This window comes from Triturus cristatus, chromosome 7 (assembly GCF_964204655.1).
Source record: "Triturus cristatus chromosome 7, aTriCri1.1, whole genome shotgun sequence".
Classification (NCBI taxonomy): domain Eukaryota; kingdom Metazoa; phylum Chordata; class Amphibia; order Caudata; family Salamandridae; genus Triturus; species Triturus cristatus.
The window spans coordinates 317,798,625-317,818,286 of NC_140590.1; the positions used below are offsets into that span (position 1 = coordinate 317,798,625).

Genomic DNA, 19,662 nt, shown 5'->3' on the forward strand with positions numbered 1-19,662 from the left:
TGTTCAGTCGCAGCTTTCACAGGACTGGGCAGATGAACTGGGGGAGGCCAGTGGTATGGATACCTCGCCAGACACTGGATTCACTTCTCCTCCGACTGTGGCTTCGGAGGAGGGTGCAGCATTTTCTGTGGTGCTGCGCAAGGCGGCCGCAGCCCTTGGGCTTGAGCTGCCTGCCGTGGCTGTGAGGACTAACATCCTCACTGAGGTGCTTCAAACCGCAGCAAGCTCCACTGAGCCTCTGCTGCCGTTCAATGAGGCCCTCACTGACGTTCTGCAGGGCACCTGGTCCAAGCCCTCCACAGTTCCTCCTGTGGATAGGAACGTTGCCAGGCGCCACCGCCCTGCTCCGGGCGACCCCAGTTTCCTGTCCCAACACCCCACCCCGAGAGTCTGGTTATCCAGGCCTCTACCTCCCAATCCTCCTTCCCGACCGCTCCGCCGGACCGGGATTCCAAGAGACTCGAGCAGTTTGGCAAGAAACTGTTCTCGTCCCTTAGTTTGGGCCTGCGGTCTTTGAACACCGCCTGTCTCTTGGACCGTTATTCCCATTCTCTGTGGGATACGGTGGAGGACGTGCTGCCCCTGTGTCCGGAGGAGGTCTGGACACGTCTTACCCAGGCTTTGGCCGATGGGAGGGATGCAGCGCGGCACGCCATACGATGTGGGCTTGACACCACGGACTCGCTGGGTAGGGCGATTTCCACCACGGTGGCGCTCCGCCACCACGCTTGGATGCGGTCCACGTCATTTTCCGGGGATGTCCAGAACACCCTCATGGACATGCCCTTTGATGGCACTCGCCTGTTTGGTGAGAAGGCGGACAGTGCGCTGAACCGCTTTAAGGACTCCCGGGCTACGGCCAAGTCCTTGGGCCTCTCGGCTCCGCGGGCGCACACCTCCGCTTTTCGCCCCTTTCGTGGCCAAGGAAGGGGCGCCTCCTCACGTCCGCCAAGCCACCAGCCGCAGAACCAACCTGCGCGCGGTCGCGGACGTGGTTTCCGCCGTGGCGGATCTGGAGGACGACGTGGTCAGCCCACATCCACCCCGGCAGCATCCGCCTCAAAGCCTTCCTAGTCCGAGCTTTCAGGCCCATTCCACGCCAGTGGGCGGCAGAGTTCGCCATCACCTGCTCCACTGGCGGTCCATTACATCGGACAGGTGGGTGCTGCAAATCGTCCGAAGGGGCTACTCCCTCCCCTTCGAGACGACCCCTCCAGCCATGCCACCGCAGCACCACCGTATCTCGGGGGATCATTTGAATCTTCTCCGCGAGGAAGTTTCGGCCCTCTTGGCCAAGGGGGCCGTCGAGCGCGTTCCGAGTCCAGAAGTAGGTCGTGGTTGTTATTCCCACTACTTTCTGGTTCCCAAGAAGGGCAAAGGGGGCCTACGCCCCATCTTGGACCTCCGGAACGTCAATGCCTTCCTCCGAAAGGAAAGGTTCAAGATGTTAACCTTGGCTCAGGTTCTAGCTGCCCTAGACCCCGGAGACTGGATGGTAGCGTTGGACTTGCAGGACGCATATTTCCATATCCCTGTCCTGCCGGCCCACCGGCGTTACCTGCGGTTCACGGTGGGCCAAGAGCATTTTCAGTTTACCGTGCTCCCCTTCGGCCTCACCAGTGCCCCTCGGGTGTTCACGAAAGTGATGGCGGTGGTCGCAGCTCATCTGCGCAGATCAGGGGTTCCAGTCTTCCCCTATCTCGACGACTGGTTGTTGAAGGCGGGCTCGCCCCAGGCAGTCGTCTCCCACCTCCAGACTACGGCGGATCTCCTGCATTTGCTGGGATTTTCCATCAACGTGCCGAAGTCACACCTGAGTCCCTCTCAGAAGCTCCTCTTCATCGGAGCAGTTCTCGATTCGGTGCAGTTCCGGGTCTATCCACCGGAACAGCGGGTCCGGGATATACAGGCCCTGATTCCCATCTTTCGGCCTCTATCCTGGGTTTCGGTCAGGCTAGTGTTGCGGCTTCTGGGGCTGATGGCCTCCTGCATCCTACTAGTGCATCACGCCAGGCGGCGCATGCGGGCTCTGCAGTGGGACCTGAAGTTTCAGTGGGCCCAGCATCACGGCAACCTGTCCGACCATGTCTTGATCTCGGAGGGCACTGCACAACAGTTGCAGTGGTGGCTCACGGACCGCGATTGGGTCATGGGCAGGAGCCTCTCCCTTCCCCAACCGGAGCATGTCGTAGTGACGGATGCGTCCCTCCTGGGATGGGGTGGCCATATGGGAGAGGCGGAGATCAGAGGCCTCTGGTCTCCGGCGGAGTCTCGTCTCCACATCAACCTGTTGGAGTTGAGAGCGATCCGACTTGCACTGAAATCCTTCCTTCCCTCTGTCAGGGACAGTGTCGTGCAGGTGTTCACGGACAACACCACCGCCATGTGGTATTGCAACAAACAGGGCGGGGTGGGGTCGTGGACCCTTTGTCAGGAGGCTCTGCGCCTCTGGACGTGGCTGGAACACCAGGGCGTCACCCTAGTGGTTCAACATCTGGCGGGCTCTCTGAACGCCAGAGCGGACGAACTCAGCCGCCGGTGCATGATGGATCACGAATGGCGTCTGAACTCCGAAGTGGCGCAAGGTCACTTTCAGCAGTGGGGAGAGCCTTGGTTAGATCTATTCGCCACCGAAGAGAACGCGCAATGTCAGCAGTTCTGCGCGTTGGAATTTCCAAGGCGGCACTCGCTCGGCGACGCTTTTCGTCACGAGTGGAGTTGCGGTCTGTTGTACACCTTTCCGCCTATACCACTTCTGCCCAGAGTGCTGAAGAAGATCAGGCACGACCGGGCCCAAGTCATCTTGGTGGCTCCGGATTGGGCACGAAGATACTGGTATCCCGAGCTACTCAGTATGTTGACCGATCCCCCGATACGTCTGCCCCTTCGGGAGGATCTTCTGTCGCAGCAGCAGGGGACGGTCCTCCACCCGAACCTGTCCAGCCTCAACCTCCATGCGTGGAGATTGAGCGGCGGCAGTTGATGCCATTTGACTTGCCTCCTGAAGTCTGTGATATCATTCTGGCAGCCAGGCGTCCCTCCACAAAGACGGTATACGCCTGCCGGTGGAACAAATTTGTGGCATGGTGCACAGCAAAGGCTGTGGATCCCCTTTCCGCCCCTCTTTCTGAGGTTCTTCTCTTTCTTCTTTCTCTGGCCCGGCAGGGCTCTGCCCTGGGCACCCTGAAAGGTTATCTTGCTGCCATCTCCGCCTTCTTGCGGCTTCCTGATCAGCCTTCTCTTTTCAAGTCCCCTGTGGTTACACGCTTTCTAAAAGGCATTACTCACACGTTCCCTCCTGTCCCTTTTGTAATGCCTCAGTGGGACTTGAATCTGGTCTTGACATTCCTGATGTGCGCTCCCTTCGAGCCTCTTCACAATTGTCCTCTTCGTCTGCTTTTCTGGTAGCCATCACCTCGGCTAGACGGGTGAGTGAGCTCCAGGCTTTATCTTCAAAGCCTCCTTTTCTCTCTGTTCAGCCGGACAAGGTTGTCCTTCGGCCTCGTCCCTCCTTTCTTCCAAAAGTGGTGACTCCATTTCATCTTGGGCAGTCTGTCACCTTGCCCACCTTCTTTCCGCCTCCGCATCCTTCCAAAGAGGAAGAGAGGCTCCACCGCCTGGACCCAAAACGTGCGCTCTCCTTTTATCTGGACCGCACAAAACAGTTCCGGGTGGACGACCAGCTTTTTGTTGGGTACGTGGGCGCTAAGAAGGGGAAAGCTGTGCACAAACGGACCATCTCTCGGTGGGTCGTTTTGTGTATCAAAATTTGCTATTCTTTGGCAAAAAAGGACCCTCCTGTTGGGCTGCGCGCCCATTCTACTCGGGCCACAGCGGCTACTACTGCTTTGGGACGGGGAGTCCCTTTGCAGGACATCTGTCAGGCGGCGACGTGGGCTTCGTTACACACGTTTGCCAGGCATTATTGCCTTGACAGCCAAGTCCGGAGGGATGGCTTCTTTGGCCGTTCTGTCCTCCAGGACTTTCTGGTGTGATCTTGGTTCGCAGACCCACCACCGGGGATGGTATTGCTTGGGTATCTATTCTAAGGTGAGGAATCTAACTAACGTGTTTCTTTCAGATGAACAAGTTACTTACCTTCGGTAACGATGTATCTGTAAGAAACATTAGTTAGATTCCTCACCGACCCACCCATCCTCCCCGTTCTGCGAACTGACATCTAGGGTTAAGGTTGTCCTTTTCAGGCCCCTAGATTTTATTTTTTGGCACCAGTGTCGGTCTTTGCATGGCTCTGCGTTCCTGGCGCGGAAAGCTATGTACAAGAACTGACGTCAGCGCGCGAGGGCGGCGTCTAAGTACTCCGACGTCATTCCGGCGCACGACGCCGACGACGGACGCGGAGCCGCAGACGACGCCTAGCGACGTGCAAGGGGTATTGCTGACGAAAAATCTTCCGGATCCAGTCTGACGCCTGGGGATATTCTAAGGTGAGGAATCTAACTAACTAATGTTTCTTACAGATACATCGTTACCGAAGGTAAGTAACTTGTTCTTCTGGTAGAAACTCTACATAGCCGCCGATTCCTCGCCGACCATCCCATCCTTCCCTTTCTGTGGTTGGGATGTAGCCATTAATAAAATCCAAAGTTTGAGAATTTGCACACTGGTCTATCAATTTACATCTGGCGATCCGCATATGGGGGCGAAGACAATCTCGAAAGCAACTGACTTCAGTGTGCGGGGGGCGCCTATACAGGCCCTACACTTCACTTCCAGAGCGTAACCGCGTCTCTGCGGAGTTGCAGTGTGCCACCTTCCAGCACACAGAGGTACTGCTGAAAAGTTTCTGGATCCAGTCTGACGCCTGGGGAATATTCAAAATGTGAGCTGAATGCAGCTAAAGAGTATTACCCAAGTCAAATACCTTGTTCATCCATAAGGCACCTGCCAACAGGGACGGCTCCTCCACTAGGGCGGAGGAGCGTCACCCCACTGCTTTCTCGCTGTGCGAGAAAGCCAAAACCTAAAATGGTAATAACTTTTTGTTATTACCATTTTATGTTTGCTCGGTACATTGCGGGCTGGCAGGTGCACGGTCCTGCTCTGCTCTTTGGGCAGGGGAGGAGTAGTTTGCACAATCCTGAGTGCGCAAAGACTGTTTTGTTGGCCCTGTTGGGCCACCCAAACCAGTCATGCACACTCTGCCCTTCTCCATGCAGGCTGCATTGCAGCCTGCATGGAGAACATGCCCACCCCACTAGCCCCTAGCTGGGCGCCTTCCGACCAATCACAACGCTGCCATTACAACGTTGTGATTGGCTTAGTGGGAGGAAGCCTGGCTGCCTACTTCCTGTTAGTCGGAGGCAGGAGAGCAGGCAGAGAAGACGAGGGACCTTGCAGAAAGGTAGGTTCGAGGCATATGAGCTGCAGATTATACACTGTGCATAGATCGCCATCTGGTGTTGGGCCCGGATGTTTGCAGTTTGTTTTTCCTCTTGGAAAGTCTTTGGAAGTCACGAGTTCGGTGACTCCTCCTTTGGTTCGTATTGCGCATGGGCTTCGGCTCCATCCTCAGATTGTTTTTTTCCGCCATCGGGCTCAGATGTAATACTTCGCGCTCCGGTTCCGAACTTTTCCAGTTCAACGATCGACGCAAAAATCCTCGCTCATCGAGCTCCTTCAGATAATAAATCATCTTAATCACCTTCTCTTCGGCACTTCTTCGATTCCGGTCGTTGACGGCGGCCTTCGGGCCTATTCCCTTCAAGAAGTGCCCTTTGTGTGGGTCCAAGTTTCCCCACACCGATCTTCATGAGGTGTGCAACCTCTGCCTCTCCCCTGAACACGAGGCCCGAGACTGTCCCGCCTGCAAGTCTTTTCGCTCTAAAAAGACTATTCGAGATCGACGGGCTAGACGCAACATGGCGCACTCCTCGACCTCCGCTCCAGTCGACATATTCGGGGACGACGTCGAAGCTCCGGGACAGCAGAACATCGAAGAAGAGGACGACTACCTCGTCAGTGCTTCCGAGGCCGACGACTCAGATGTGGAGGACATCACCCCGGCGCAGAGGGTCGTGAGTACAATACCCCCTCCCACACCGATATCCAAAAAGGCTTCGGTCACACCTTCGCCTTCGGGCCTAGGCAAGACCAAGGAAACTGCTTCTCACACCCCACCTTCGGGCCCGGTACAGAAGCCTATTAAGCCTTCCGGCAGCTCGGGCTCGAGCCAGCCTACCACCGGTACCGAAAAACACCCTTCGGCACCGAAGAAAAGATCGGCCTTCATCTCCACACCGAACCCAGTACCAAAGCCTTCGGTGTCGAAACCTGCCCTTCCGGTGCCGACCAAACATCACAAGGCCCTTGGCACCGACACTCCCGTGCCGAAGCCTTCTTCGGCACCGACCAAAAAAGCGGAGGTCCCAAAGAAGCACGGCTTAGACAAGCCTAAAAAGCCGTCGGCCCTGAAAACTTCGGCGCCAACCGAACAACAAGTGTCGCAAGAACTTTTCACACCGGATCCTCTGCAAAAGACACTCACCAAGGATCCAAAAACTGGACATTTGACATTGTCTTCAAAAAAGAGACACTTGGACAAACCAGCTCCACCTCCACCTCCAAAGAGGAAAGACACTGCTACCTCCCCTTTCAGAGTGCCTTCCCCACCTCCTCCACCCTCCCCACCTCCACCCCTGCCTCATCGTTCCCCAACCTTGTCTCCTGTCCCAGACGATTTAGGAGACCCTTATTATGATCCAGCAGATGTGCCACAAGACCCCACCCCTACTGGATCTCCAGACCCATGGGACGACTATAACAATCCGGACATCCCAGATGTCCCACAGGATGACCTTTACCCATCTAGGCCATCTCCCCACCTGAAGATTCCTTAGGCTTTCACCACCTATTACAAAGGGCGGCACACTACCACGGGGTGGAGTTACATACTGACCCAGTGGAGGAAGATTTTCTCCTAGACACCTTTGACAATGCACATAGGTCTACTGCCATTCTACCAATGTTAAAGGGAGTGATTAAACATGCACCGGAGGTTTTTAAAGACCCAGTCAGGGCCAGGGTCCTAAACCCCCGTATAGAGAAAAAATACAAAGCCGCCCCCACAGACCCTTAATACATTAAAGGGCCCTGCACCATTGGATTCCCTAGTGGTATCTACAGCTAGGAAGCGCTCAAATTCTCAGGCGTCAGGCGAAGCACCACCACCTGACAAAGAGTCCAAGCTCCTAGACGCGTCAGGGAAGCGCACTGCGTCACAAGCCGCCAACATATGGCGTATCGCCAACACGCAAGCACTATTGGCCAGATACGACAGGGCGCATTATGATGAGTTAGAGACCATCATGCACCATCTCCCTGAAAAATACAAGAACAGGGCTAATGAATTGATCCAAGAGGGAAAAATAATAACTAATACCTCTATACGCTGTGCCCTAGACGCAGCAGATACAGCCTCCAGGGCCATAAACACCAGTGTCCTTCTCCATCGCCATGCCTGGCTCAGAGTTTCAGGTTTTAAACCTGAGGTACAAGCCTCTATATTGAACCAGCCATTCGACCAAGATCATCTATTTGGCCCAAAAGTTGATGAAGCCCTCAAAGATGAAAAAAGATACTGACACGGCAAAATCCATGGGAGCCCTACAGTCACACACTCCTAGGCGCTCCTTTCGCCGCTCTTCCTTTCGGGGCACGGGTAGAGGCTACTCCTCGGATAGTGCATCCACGTCCTACAAATCCCCTCCTCAATCTACCTTCACAAAGGGTTATCAAAGAGGCTGATACAGAGGCAATAATAATAAGGGCAGAGGCAAGACAAATACCGCCCGCTCTGCCACACCTACTACCCAATGACTTTCCCCCGCTCCCTCCACACCATTCCACTCCGGTCGGGGGCAGAATACAACATTTCCTTCACGTCTGGGAGACAATCACCTCAGACAGATGGGTGACCCAAATTATTCATTCAGGGTATTGCCTAGAATTAACATCTACCCCCCCCAAACATTACACCCAGTCAACGCCCTATGTCTCTAAAACATGCTACGCTACTAAAACAGGAGGTGATCTCCCTCCTGCAAAAAGAAGCCATAGAGCAGGTCCGCATAAATCAACACATCCCAGTCTCACAGAAAGTACCTCAGATTTGTGGTGGACGGGCAACACTACCAGTTAAAGGTGCTCCCGTTCGGGGTAACAGCACCAAGGGTATTCACCAAGTGCCTAGCAGTAGTGGCTGCACACCTCAGAATACAACACATTCACGTCTTCCCGTATCTGGACGAATAAAAGCCACGTCCTACGAACAATGTGTGCAACATACCGCCGCTACAATCCAACTACTTCACCAGCTAGGTTTCACGGTGAACCACCAAAAATCCCACCTGGTACCATCACACACAAAACAATACCTCGGTGCCACCATAGACACCTCAAAAGCCATAGCCTATCCCAATCCTGCCAGGATTGCAAATATACAGGCTCTGCGTCAAAAGTTCATATGTCAACACTCTCTCCCAGCAAGAGTGTTTATGCAACTGATAGGGATGATGGCCTCTTGCATCTTCATAGTGCCCCATGCAAGACTCCAGATGCGTCCACTCCAAGAGTGTTTAGCGCGCCAATGGAACCAGGACCAGGGGCAACTGACAGATCTGGTGTTGGTAGATGGTCGCACCCATCGCTCTCTGCAGTGGTGGAACACCACAAACCTTTCCAGAGGTCGACCGTTCCTGGACTCGGTCCCACAAATAATCCTAACAGACGCATTGCTCTCCGGCTGTTACATCTCACAGTACAGGGCACATGGACGCCGCAACAGAAGTTACTCCACATCAACCATCTGGAGTTACTGGCAATCTTCCTCGCCCTAAAATCCTTCCAGACGCAGATTTTAGGCAAGGCAGTCCTCATTCGCACAGACATGACTGCCATGTACTACATTCAAAAACAGGGGGGCACACACTCTCCACAGCTCTCTCAATTAGCACAGAGCATATGGAGATGGGCAATTCCACAAAAAATCTTTCTCCTGGCCCAACACGTCCCAGGAGTCTATAACACCGTGGCAGATCTGCTCAGCAGACAAACGCAGCAGATCCACGAGTGGGAACTTCACCCACAGGTTCTTCACCCGTTCGTTCAGAAGTGGGGGCATCCACACATAGACCTATTCGCCACCCACGAAAACAAAAAATGCTCAAGCTTCGCCGCCAGATATCCACACCCATTGTCCAAAGGCAATGCGATATGGATGAACTGGTCAAACAAATTTGCATACGCTTTTCCACCTCTCCCACTAATTCCATTAGTGGTGCGAAAGCTACAACAGCATTCCCTAACACTGATTCTAGTAGCTCCAACATGGGCCAGACAACCGTGGTACACCACACTGCTGGAACTCTCAGTAGTACCACACCAAAAGCTACACCTCTCACCATGCCTCCTAACCCAGAACCATGGAGAGATCAGGCACCCAGACCCAGCTCAGCTCAAACTTGCGATCTGGCTCCTGAGGTCCTAGAATTCGGATACCTTAACCTTCCCCCTGATTGCATGAATATTATCAGGGAAGCTAGACGCCCTACTACTAGGGCATGCTATGCTGCAAAGTGGAAAAGATTTGTTATTTACTGCCACAACAACACAATCAATCCTTTTAAATGTGCCCATACAGCACAACATATGTTACTTACTCCATCTACAAAGGTGTAACCTGGCATATACTTCCATTCGGTTACACCTCGCTGCAATTGCTGCTTATTTACAGAACAGGCAGCACCTATCACTTTTTAGAGTGCCTGCCATCAAGGCCTTTATGGAAGGCCTCAAAAGAGTAATTCCACCCAGGGTACCACCCTCACCTGTCTGGAACTTGAATATAGTTCTCACAAGGTTAATGGGACCCCCTTTCGAACCATTACATAAATGTGAGCTCCAATTTCTCACATGGAAAACCGCTTTTCTAGTGGCCATCACTTCCCTCAGAAGGGTTAGTGAAATACAACCACTCACTATACAGGAACCTTTTCTCCAAATGCATCAGAACAAGGTTGTGCTCCGCACCAACCCAAAATTTCTACCCAAAGTCATTTCTCCATTCCATCTAAACCAGTCGGTAGAATTATCAGTCTTTTTCTCACAACCTCAAACCGTTGCGGAAAGGGCTTTACACACACTGGATGTTAAAAGGGCTTTACTTTACTACATCCAAAGGACACAACCTTTAAGGAAAACCAAACAGCTATTTGTTTCTTTCTCTCCACCACATAAAGGCAACCCTATTTCTAAATCAGGGATGGCTAGGGGGATTGTAAAATGCATACAGATTTGCTACCACAAAGCAAAACGCACGCTATCTGTTCCCCCTAAAGCCCACTCTACAAGGAAGATTGGGGCTTCTATGGCTTTTCTAGGAAACATACCACTAGATGACATCTGCAAAGCAACGACATGGTCAACACCGCACTTTTTCACAAAACATTACTGTGTAGATGTGCAACCCAAGCAGCAAGCTAGTGTGGGCCAAGCTGTACTAAAAACACTGTTCCAAGCAACTGCAACGGATGCCGGTGGTCGCCGCTAGGGTTGGGTACTGCTATATAATCTATGCACAGTGTATAATCTGCAGCTCATATGCCTCGAACGGAATATGCTACTTACCAGTATGCATCTGTTCTTGGCATGTAGAGCTGCAGATCTATACACGCCCACCCGGCTACCTGTATCCGTTCCAGTTTATCCTATTTAGATACAACACACATCTTTCCCTGCTGGCGAAAAACAATCTGAGGATGGAGCCGAAGCCCATGCACAATACGAACCAAAGGAGGAGTCACCGAACTTGTGACTTCCAAAGACTTTCCAAGAGGAAAAACAAACTGCAAACATCCGGGCCCAATACCAGATGGCGATCTATGCACAGTGTATAGTATGCAGCTCTACATGCCAAGAACAGATGCATACTGGTAAGTAGCATATTCCTTTAATTTTATTAATTATATTTTTTTATTCGCCCGCAATACCCACCCCCCTCCCCCCGGGACACCCCCTCTAAGCCCCCTTCCCACCCCCCACCCCTCCCCCCTTTTTGCGAGCAGTGCCGGCTGCTATTGCCTGCCAAGTGAGACAAGTAGAAAATTCAATAGTCTGCACTTGGCAGGCTTCTGCAATGCTTTTTTTCATTGCAAGAATGTGCCATAAAAGAAGAGGGAACATATGTCCACTGTATGTTTGCATTAAAAAGTAAATGTAACCATTCCATGAAATTCGCAGCTTCGAGAATCCTCTCTCTTTTTTACATAACCAGTGTCTGCTTTTTCTTTTTTTAGTGAGCACAGTCCCTTGCCAAATAGCCTACAACAATCTGTCCACCCACCTTTGGTTTCAAATGGCTCCCCCACAGAATCTTCAACAAGCAGCATAGAGTAAGTAAGCCATTCGTCGCAAATTAAAATACTTACCTAGTTGGCTTTTATTGCGTGAAGTTAATTGGATGATTGCGAGGAGGGAAACAGTTTGCCCTGGGCATATAGAAAGGGGCATGAAGCTAGACTGTAACTGTTTCCATGGAAAATACTTAAAACATGATTTTATTTCGATATTTATTCAAATGTTTATTGTAGTGTGTACAATTATCCTATTTTGGCAGATAGAACTGATTTATTTGGGGTTTCCTCTTGTCTTAAGTAAAGCTGGTCAGACTCGGGTCAAACACATTTTAAAAACAGAAACGGTCTTCCTCTAGAAACGATTAAGATTTATAAGCATTAATGTGATGTGACCTGAGATCAACCCCCTGGCAGCTAAGGCACAGAGCAAACAGGCTTAGCTAGAGGCAATGTGTAAAGTATTTACTAAAAAGGAAGTCGAAATGCATAACAATAAAATACTAATTGAAAACATGGAGTAAAATGTAACAAACAAAATGACACCAAAATGACGAGAAATACAATAAGGGGAACCAGAGCTATTAATGGTTTAAGTTTTAATTGTAAATAGCTCCAAGAAGCCAAAAGTGGCAATGATGGCTAATAATTGAGATAGAAAAGGGCCAAGACTTAATTTACCACTGACTGAAATGCACTATGGGCAGATAAACTAACAAGGCACATCTGAAAGAGACTATTAGTTATACATTCCTTACCTTAGAATTACCCCCAGGTGTCAGACTGGATCTGGAGAATGTTTTCTTAGCAATACACCTGCGCGTCGGTCGACTCCGTTGTTGGCGTCGTGGTCGCCGGGATGATGTCAGGATGCCTTCATGGATGCCGCCCCTGCCCGCTGACATCAGTTCTTTCTTTTTCTGCGCCAGCCTAGCGCAAATCCAGAGAGAGCTACCACAGTCACTTTTTGACTAACCTTTTTTTGACGTTTTGTCGACTTCTTTTCAAGTCCATTGACTCATTATCGTCACTAGGGATGTCCCAAAACCAAACCGGGTTCAAGCTTTGGTACTCCTGATACAAGGTGATGTCTGTGACGGATCCGCTCCTCGTGTGCCTCTGGTGTCTGGAGTACGACCACGACCCAAAGTCATGCTCTGACTGCCGGATCATGAATCCAAAGTCTTTGGGGTAGCAGTCCTGAAAGTTATTGGAGCCCCGCCCGTCGACTTCATGTCATTCCCAGTCTCGTTGGAGTGCAAGGTCTCGAGACCACTCGCAGAGCCCCCACACCTTGTCGTACTCCAAGTCTTTGAGGTCTTAGGGTAAGCCCAAGTAGAAAGCGAAGAAGCACCAAAGCTCTTCACCTTCTCCCCATCGGTCGGCTGATGCGATGCGGGATTCAGAGCATAGTCGCTCTAAGGCTCCGTCTCTGGTGCCTACTTCAGGGTAGCCTCCGCTCCTCCCCCATTTACGGGAGCCGGAGCGTCCCCTGCCCAATTGTGTACGTTCTACGCGGCCCTCCACCTAGTCTTTGGGCAGGCCGACACGCCTTCGGGCCCACGGAGCCGGTACGGGGCACTAGGCCTTCAATGCTGACGGCTCTGGCCCTAGTGCCCGAGGGCCCCCGTGGATCCAGCCCTGGATCCGGATCGACGCTGGTCCAACTTGCTCGACCTTTACCGGTGACGACGCCCCCTGTGCTGGTTCGTCATCCCCGAGATGGACCCAGAGCCGGGCTGACATTGGTCGGTGTCGGCACAGACATTGGAAAGTACGTTTGTTCCCCTGTTCATCCTTGGTGTTCCCTACCGCCCAGAAGATGCTGATGAGGACTGGGAGGGTGTCTGGACCCTTTAGCAAACCAGCTGGAAGAACCAGACTGGAGAGAGGACCTGGGTGAAGCCAATGGTCTGGGCACTTCTCCTGACCTTTGCATGCTTTCTCCCCATACCGTGGCTACGGAGGATGGAGCGTCCTACGCCGTGGTGGTACGAAGGGTGGCCGAGGTCTTGGGCCTTGAGCTCCCTTCAGTGGCAGTCAAGACTAACCTAACAGAGGTGCTTCAGCCTGCGGCATTCTCCGCGAGCCCCTTTTGCCCTTCAACAAAGACCTCACTGACGTCCTCCTGTGCACCTGGTCCAAGCACAGCACAGGGGCTCCTGTGGAAAGGACGATTGCCTGCCGCCATTGCCGGGCCCCGGATGACCTAGTTTCCCTCACCCAATACCATTCCCCCGAGAGCTTGGTGGCCCAAGCCTACTCTTCAAAGGGCGCATTCCCTTCTGCTCTTCCAGATAGGGAATCCAAGAAGCTGGATCACCTCGGGAAGCTTATGTTCTCTTCCTCCAGCTTGGCGCTGTGGTCTGTGAATACTGCACCCCTCTTGAGTCGATATTCCAACACCAAATAGAATACAGTTGAGCAGGTGCTGCCTCAGTGCCCGGAGGAGGCCCGGGCCATTCTCTCCCAGGCAGTGGCGGATGGGAGAGATGCAGCCAAATTCGCAATACGATGTGGACTGGATACCACAGACTCTATGGGGAGAACGATTGCCATGTCAGTAGCCACGCCTGGTTGAGGACATCTGGCTTTTCGGGGGATGTCCAGTCAACTTTGCTGGACATACTTTTTGATGGCTGTCATCTTTTTGGCAACAAAGCTGACTCGGCACTCAAGTGCTTTAAAGACTTACAGGCTATGGCCAGATCTTTGAGCCTTGCTGCGTCTTCCTGACCACTCCAGTCTGTTTTTCGCACTTTTCTTGGCAACAGAAGGGGTGCCCAGCCACGTCCGACGCAGTCCAGCCACCGGTTCACGTAAGCTGACAAGCCTCTGCGCGGCCAAGGACGTGGGACCCAGCAACCTCACGGGTCTGGGACCCGGCAGGCGGGCCAATCTACCCTCCCCCCCCCCCCCCCCCCCCCCACACCCCACCGCCACAGCTTCAAAACCCTCCTAGTCTGACATTTCAGGCCCATCAACAGCCAGTGGGTGGCAGGATTCGCCATCACTGCCCCCACTGGCAATCCATCACATCGGACAGGTGGGTTTTGCAAATAATCCGAAGGGGCTACTCCTTCCCCTTCGAGACTACTGCTCCCTCCATGCCACCATCTTTCGATCATATGCTGGAGGATCATTTGGCACATTGCCACCTGGAAATCTCAGCTCTCTTTGCCAAGGGACCAATCGAGAGGGTCCCTGCGCCAGAAGTAGGTAATGGCTACTACTCCTGATACTTCCTGGTGCCCAAAAAGGACAAAGGCCTGCATCCTATTTTTGATCTCAAGGGCCCTCAATTGCTTCCTCCTCCGGAAGGAGAAGTTCAAAATGCTCAAGTTGCCTCAGGTCCTGTCTGTTCCCGACCCTGGAGACTGGATGGTGGCACTGGACTTGCAGAGAAAGCTTGATTCCATAGTCCCATCCTACCAGCCCTCAGACTCTACTTACCGTTCACGGTAGGCCACGAGCATTTTCAGTTCACCGTGTTCCCTTTTACCCTTAGCAGTGCCCCTCAGGTGTTCACAAAGGTGGTGGCGGTGGTCGCAGCTCATCTGCGCCGATCAGGGGTTACAGTCTTCCCCTATCTCGACGACTGGCTGTTGAAGGCGGGCTTGCCCCAGGCTGTCGTCTCTCACCGCCAGACTACAGCGGACCTCATGCACTCGCTGGGGTTCATTATCAACGTGCCAAAGTCAAACCTGACTCCTTCTCAGACGCTCCCTTTCATCGGAGCTGTTCTGGATAAGGTGCAGGCCTATCCTCCCGAGCAGCGAGTCTGGGGCATTCGGGCTATGATACGATGTTTCAGCCTCTATCCCGGATTTCGGTGAGAATGACCCTGAGGCTGCTTGGCCTCATGGTCTCCTACATCCTGCTGGTAGGTCATGCCAGATGACATATGCGGGCTCTGCAGTGTGACCTGAAGTTCCAGTGGGCGCAGCACCAGGGGAATCTTTCAGACTATGTCCAGATCTCGGAGGGGACTGCACAACTGTTTCAATGGTGGCTAACAAACCAAGCTTGGGTCGGAGGCAGTTCCCTCTCCCTTCCCCAACCAGATTTCACAGTAGTGAGAAACATATCACTTCTGGGATAGGGCGGCTATCTGAAAGAGGTGGAGATCAGAGGCGTCTGCTCTCTGGCAGAGTCTGGGTTCGTTATCAATCTGCTGGAGCTTCGGGGGATCCGCCTGGCACTAAAAGCATTACTTCCCTCTCTCAAAGGGAAAGTGGTGCAGGTGTTCACCGACAACACCACCGCCATGTGGTACTGCAACAACTATGGCGTTCAGGGGGTTGTGGACCCTATGTCAAGAGGCTCGTTGCCTCTGGACATGGCTAGAACATCAGAGCATGACCCTGGTGGTTCAACATCTGGCAGGTTCTATGAACGCCAGGACGGACTAATTCAGCCGTCGGTTCCTGGTAGATCATGAATGGCATCTTCACTTGGAGGTGGTTCAAGGTCTCTTTCAGCGGACGGGAGAACCTTGGTTAGATCTGTTCGCCACCAAAGAGAACGCGCAATGTCAGCAGTTATGCGAGTTGGAGTTTCCAAGGCGGCACACGCTCAGCGATGCTTTTCCTCACGAGTGAAGTTGCGGCCTCCTGTGCGCCTTTCCGCCTTAACCACTTCTGCCCCGAGTGCTGAAGAAGATCAAGCGCGACCGGGCCCAAGTTATTCTTGCGGCTGCAGACTGGGCACTAAAAGTCTGGTACCCCGAGCTCCTGAGCATGGCCATCGATCCTCCGATCAGACTGCCCCTTCGGGAGGGTATTCTGTCGCAGCAGCAGGGGACAGTTCTTCGCCTGAACCTATCCAGCCTCCACCTCCCTGCGTGGAGATTGAGCGGCTTCAGTTGACAGCTTTTGACCTTCCACCCGAAGTCTGTAATGTCATCTTGGCAGCCAGGCGTCCCTCCGCTAAAAAAGGTATACGCCTGTAGATGGAACAAGTTTGTGGCATGCTGCACAGCAAAGGCTGTGGATCCCCTTTCTGCCCCTCTTTCGGAGGTTCTCTTGTATATACTTTCTTGGGGCCTGCAGGTCTCTGCTCTGGGCACTCTTAAAGGCTATCTTGCCGCTATCTCTGCTTTTCATTGGCTACCCGATCAGCCTTTCTTATTTAAGTCTCCTATTGTTAATAGATTCTTAAAGGGCATTACTCCTCTCTTTCATCCATCTGCTTTTATAATGTCCCAGTGGGACTTGAACCTTGTTCTCACATATCTTGTGGGCTCCCTTTGAGCCTCTTCACAGGCTCTCAGGCTTCTCACTCGAAAAGCTGCCTTCCTTGTCGCTATCACCTCTGCTCAGAGGATGAGTGAGCTTCAAGCTCTGTCTCTTAAGCCCCCTTTCTTCACTGTGCATCCGGACAAAGTGGTGCTTAGGACGAGGTCCTTGTTCCTTCCCCACCTCCGCACCCTTCCAAGGAGGAGAAGAGACTCCATCGTCTGGACCCTAAACGTGTGCTGTCCTTCTACCTTGACCACACAAAAGATTTCGGGGTGGATGATCAACTCTTCGTTGGCTATGTAGGTGCCATGAAAGGTCTGACTGTTCAAAGCACACAATTTCTCGATGGGTTGTCCTTTGAGGAACCTTCGATGGGGCTGCGGGCTCACTCCACTAGAGCTACGGCAGCAACCACTGCATTTACACCTGGATTCCCACTACTTAACATCTGCCAGGTGGCTATATGGGCATCTCTGCACACGTTCACCTGACATTACTGTCTGGACAACCAAGTCCGAAGGGACTGCTGTTTTGCCCATTCGGTCCTCGAGGACTTTCTGGTGTGAACTTAGTTCACAGACCCTCCGGGGATGGTATTGCTGGGGTATCTAGTCTAAGGTAAGGAATCTATAATTAATAATCTCTTTCAGATGAACAAGTTACTTACCTTCAATAACAATGTATCTGTAAGAGACCTAGTTAGCTATAGATCCTTACCGCCCCACTCATCCTCCCCGCTCTGTGAACGGACTTCTCTGGATAGGGACTCCCTTGTAGGGCCCTAGTTGTGGCCCACCAGCGGTCAGTGTCTTTCATGGCTCTGCGCTTCTGGTGTGAAAAGTAGTGTCAGTATTCACATCAGCGCGCAGGGGCGGCATCTATGTAGGCACCGCAACGTCATCACGGCACCACGAAGATGGATGCAGAGCTACCGATGCGCAGGGGTACTGCTATGCAAAAAATCCCCGGATCCAGTCTGACTCCTGGGGGTATTTCCAAGGTAAGGAATCTATAACCAACATATGTCTCATACAGACACATCTTTACAGAAGGTAAGTAACTTGTTCTTCAATGAGAACAGTGGCGTATCAAATCTGTTGAGTATTTGTAATGAAGAGAAGTAAACCAGCATTAACATGCCACTACTCTAAATCACTATCATAAGACAAAAAAGAATACCCCGCAGTTTGTGTGCATCTTTGAGTTCTGTTTTATATGAGACTTACAAAAGCTTCATTAACGTTGGTATGCTATTCTAAATAAGAATTCACGTGACATGATTCTTCTAATAATTGAGGAAAGGTGAATGGAAATAACTTTGGATTAAATTAATAATAAACTCTGAGTATGCAATGAAATCAATTAATCCAATCTGGCACCTGGCGATATTCTAAAGGTGAGCAATTTGAACTTGTGTAGAATATACACTGGATTGAGTGTTAACGAAAGTAAGTAACTTTTTCTTCTGGTCAGTAGATAATATATAAGCAACAGGGAAATTTCACTTCAAGTGAATTGTCACCTGGCCAGCCTTTTACATCTTTCCTCATTTCAGATGACTTGCGGACAGTTGGGACCTATACCTGGCCCCAGCTACAGTAGGGCATTGACCCTTCAAGCGACGGCTGTTGAACATAAAATGTCTTTCAAAGAAGACCTCCTTCCTGATTGCTATCTTATCTGACATGCACATTAACAATCTACAATTTTTTTGTCTCAATATTTCCCTACAAAAAAAATACCACCCTATATGAAGATTTTTTTCTTCGTGTTCCCGCACATTTCTTTGGTTATCAGAACGTTGCATTAATTCATTGAAATGGTCTTTGGCACTGTTTGGACAGAAATAGGTCCTTGAATTGTACAGCTCAACCTTACATTGGAAAGGAGGCTGGACAAACTAAATCAACGGTTACCCATTTTCTGAAGGGTTCCATCCTACTGCTCTCTGCATTAGACAGAGCTTCCATGTATTGTCATAGCACAATTAACCAGACTCAAAGCAGTCTCAATTGCATTATCTATGCATTTATCTGTCAGTTAAATATGTAAAAAACTAAGTATAAGGGATACTGCATATATGTTTTGCTGGCATTGTACTATCAAAGGTTCACCCCTCACACACAGATGCTCACTTTGGTCAGAAAGTTCAAAGGAACTTGTTTGCTTAGTCCTTTAGGGGATAGGTTACCCTTACTCTTATGGAATCCACAAATGTTTTGAAAGGGAAGGCCTACAAACTAGGATTAGGCATCATACTAAAAGTAAATTCTCCCTTACAGATATATTTTCAGGTGCCCAGTATCCTAGATTTCGAAATTAAGGGGAGCATGAAGTAAAAATAAACAGGCCCACCTGTTTATACAGTTAAAATTTTCTTGAGCACGCAATGTCTGCAATGAGCAGTTGGGGATGCATCGAAACCCCGGCAGTGGTGTTAAAGGAAGCTCTGCCTGCAAAGGTGACCGTGCCAGAGGTGGTGGCAGTGGTGGTAGTGGTGGATGCAGGAAGGGGGTGAATGGTGCCGAGAAGAGACCCGCTGATAGGAGTAGCAGGAGGTTTCTTGGTTCCTGAACGCACTCCTGGGTGAGATGATGACCTTTCTAAATATATCAATCAAGCATTGCATTCAGAAAGAACACCAGATCAGATCCCAGTACTCTCTGAAGCAATGTGTTTTCTGATTCCTAACCCCCAATTGGCTATTCAGACATTAGAGCATTGAAGTGTCCAGAATCATCACTTTAGGCCAAAAAATTTCATTTAAGGATTTTGCAGATTATGAACTAACTTCAATATGAAGACAATTCAACAGAGAACACAACACCTACTCAAGAGTTAGGGCCTGATTTAGAGTATGGGGGAAAGGATAATCCATCGTAAAGGCTAGAGTATTCTTTCTGCCATACTGCAAGTCCGCCCTCCTCGTTTAGATTCTGTCAGACCTTCAGTATGTCAGTGGCAGAGATTACTCCATCTCCGCCACTGACATACACCTCTGACCGCCCCTTGGAGTAAGTGATGTTTGAAGTTTGTGCATTAGAGTCTGC

General features: G+C 51.2%; 1 protein-coding gene across 7 annotated transcripts in view; it reads left to right on the plus strand.

Annotated features, from left to right (window-relative positions):
- PPP6R1 (protein phosphatase 6 regulatory subunit 1) overlaps positions 1-19,662 on the plus strand; it is a 1,096,922-nt gene that overhangs the window by 972,103 nt on the left and 105,157 nt on the right. For 6 of the 7 annotated variants that reach the window (XM_085616386.1, XM_085616383.1, XM_085616382.1 and 3 more), the window contains one exon: positions 11,316-11,411. In XM_085616386.1, coding sequence (XP_085472512.1) covers positions 11,316-11,411 — 96 coding nt within the window. Of the gene's footprint in view, positions 1-11,315; positions 11,416-19,662 lie in introns of those variants that run through there. The other variant, XM_085616384.1, reaches the window with a different exon arrangement.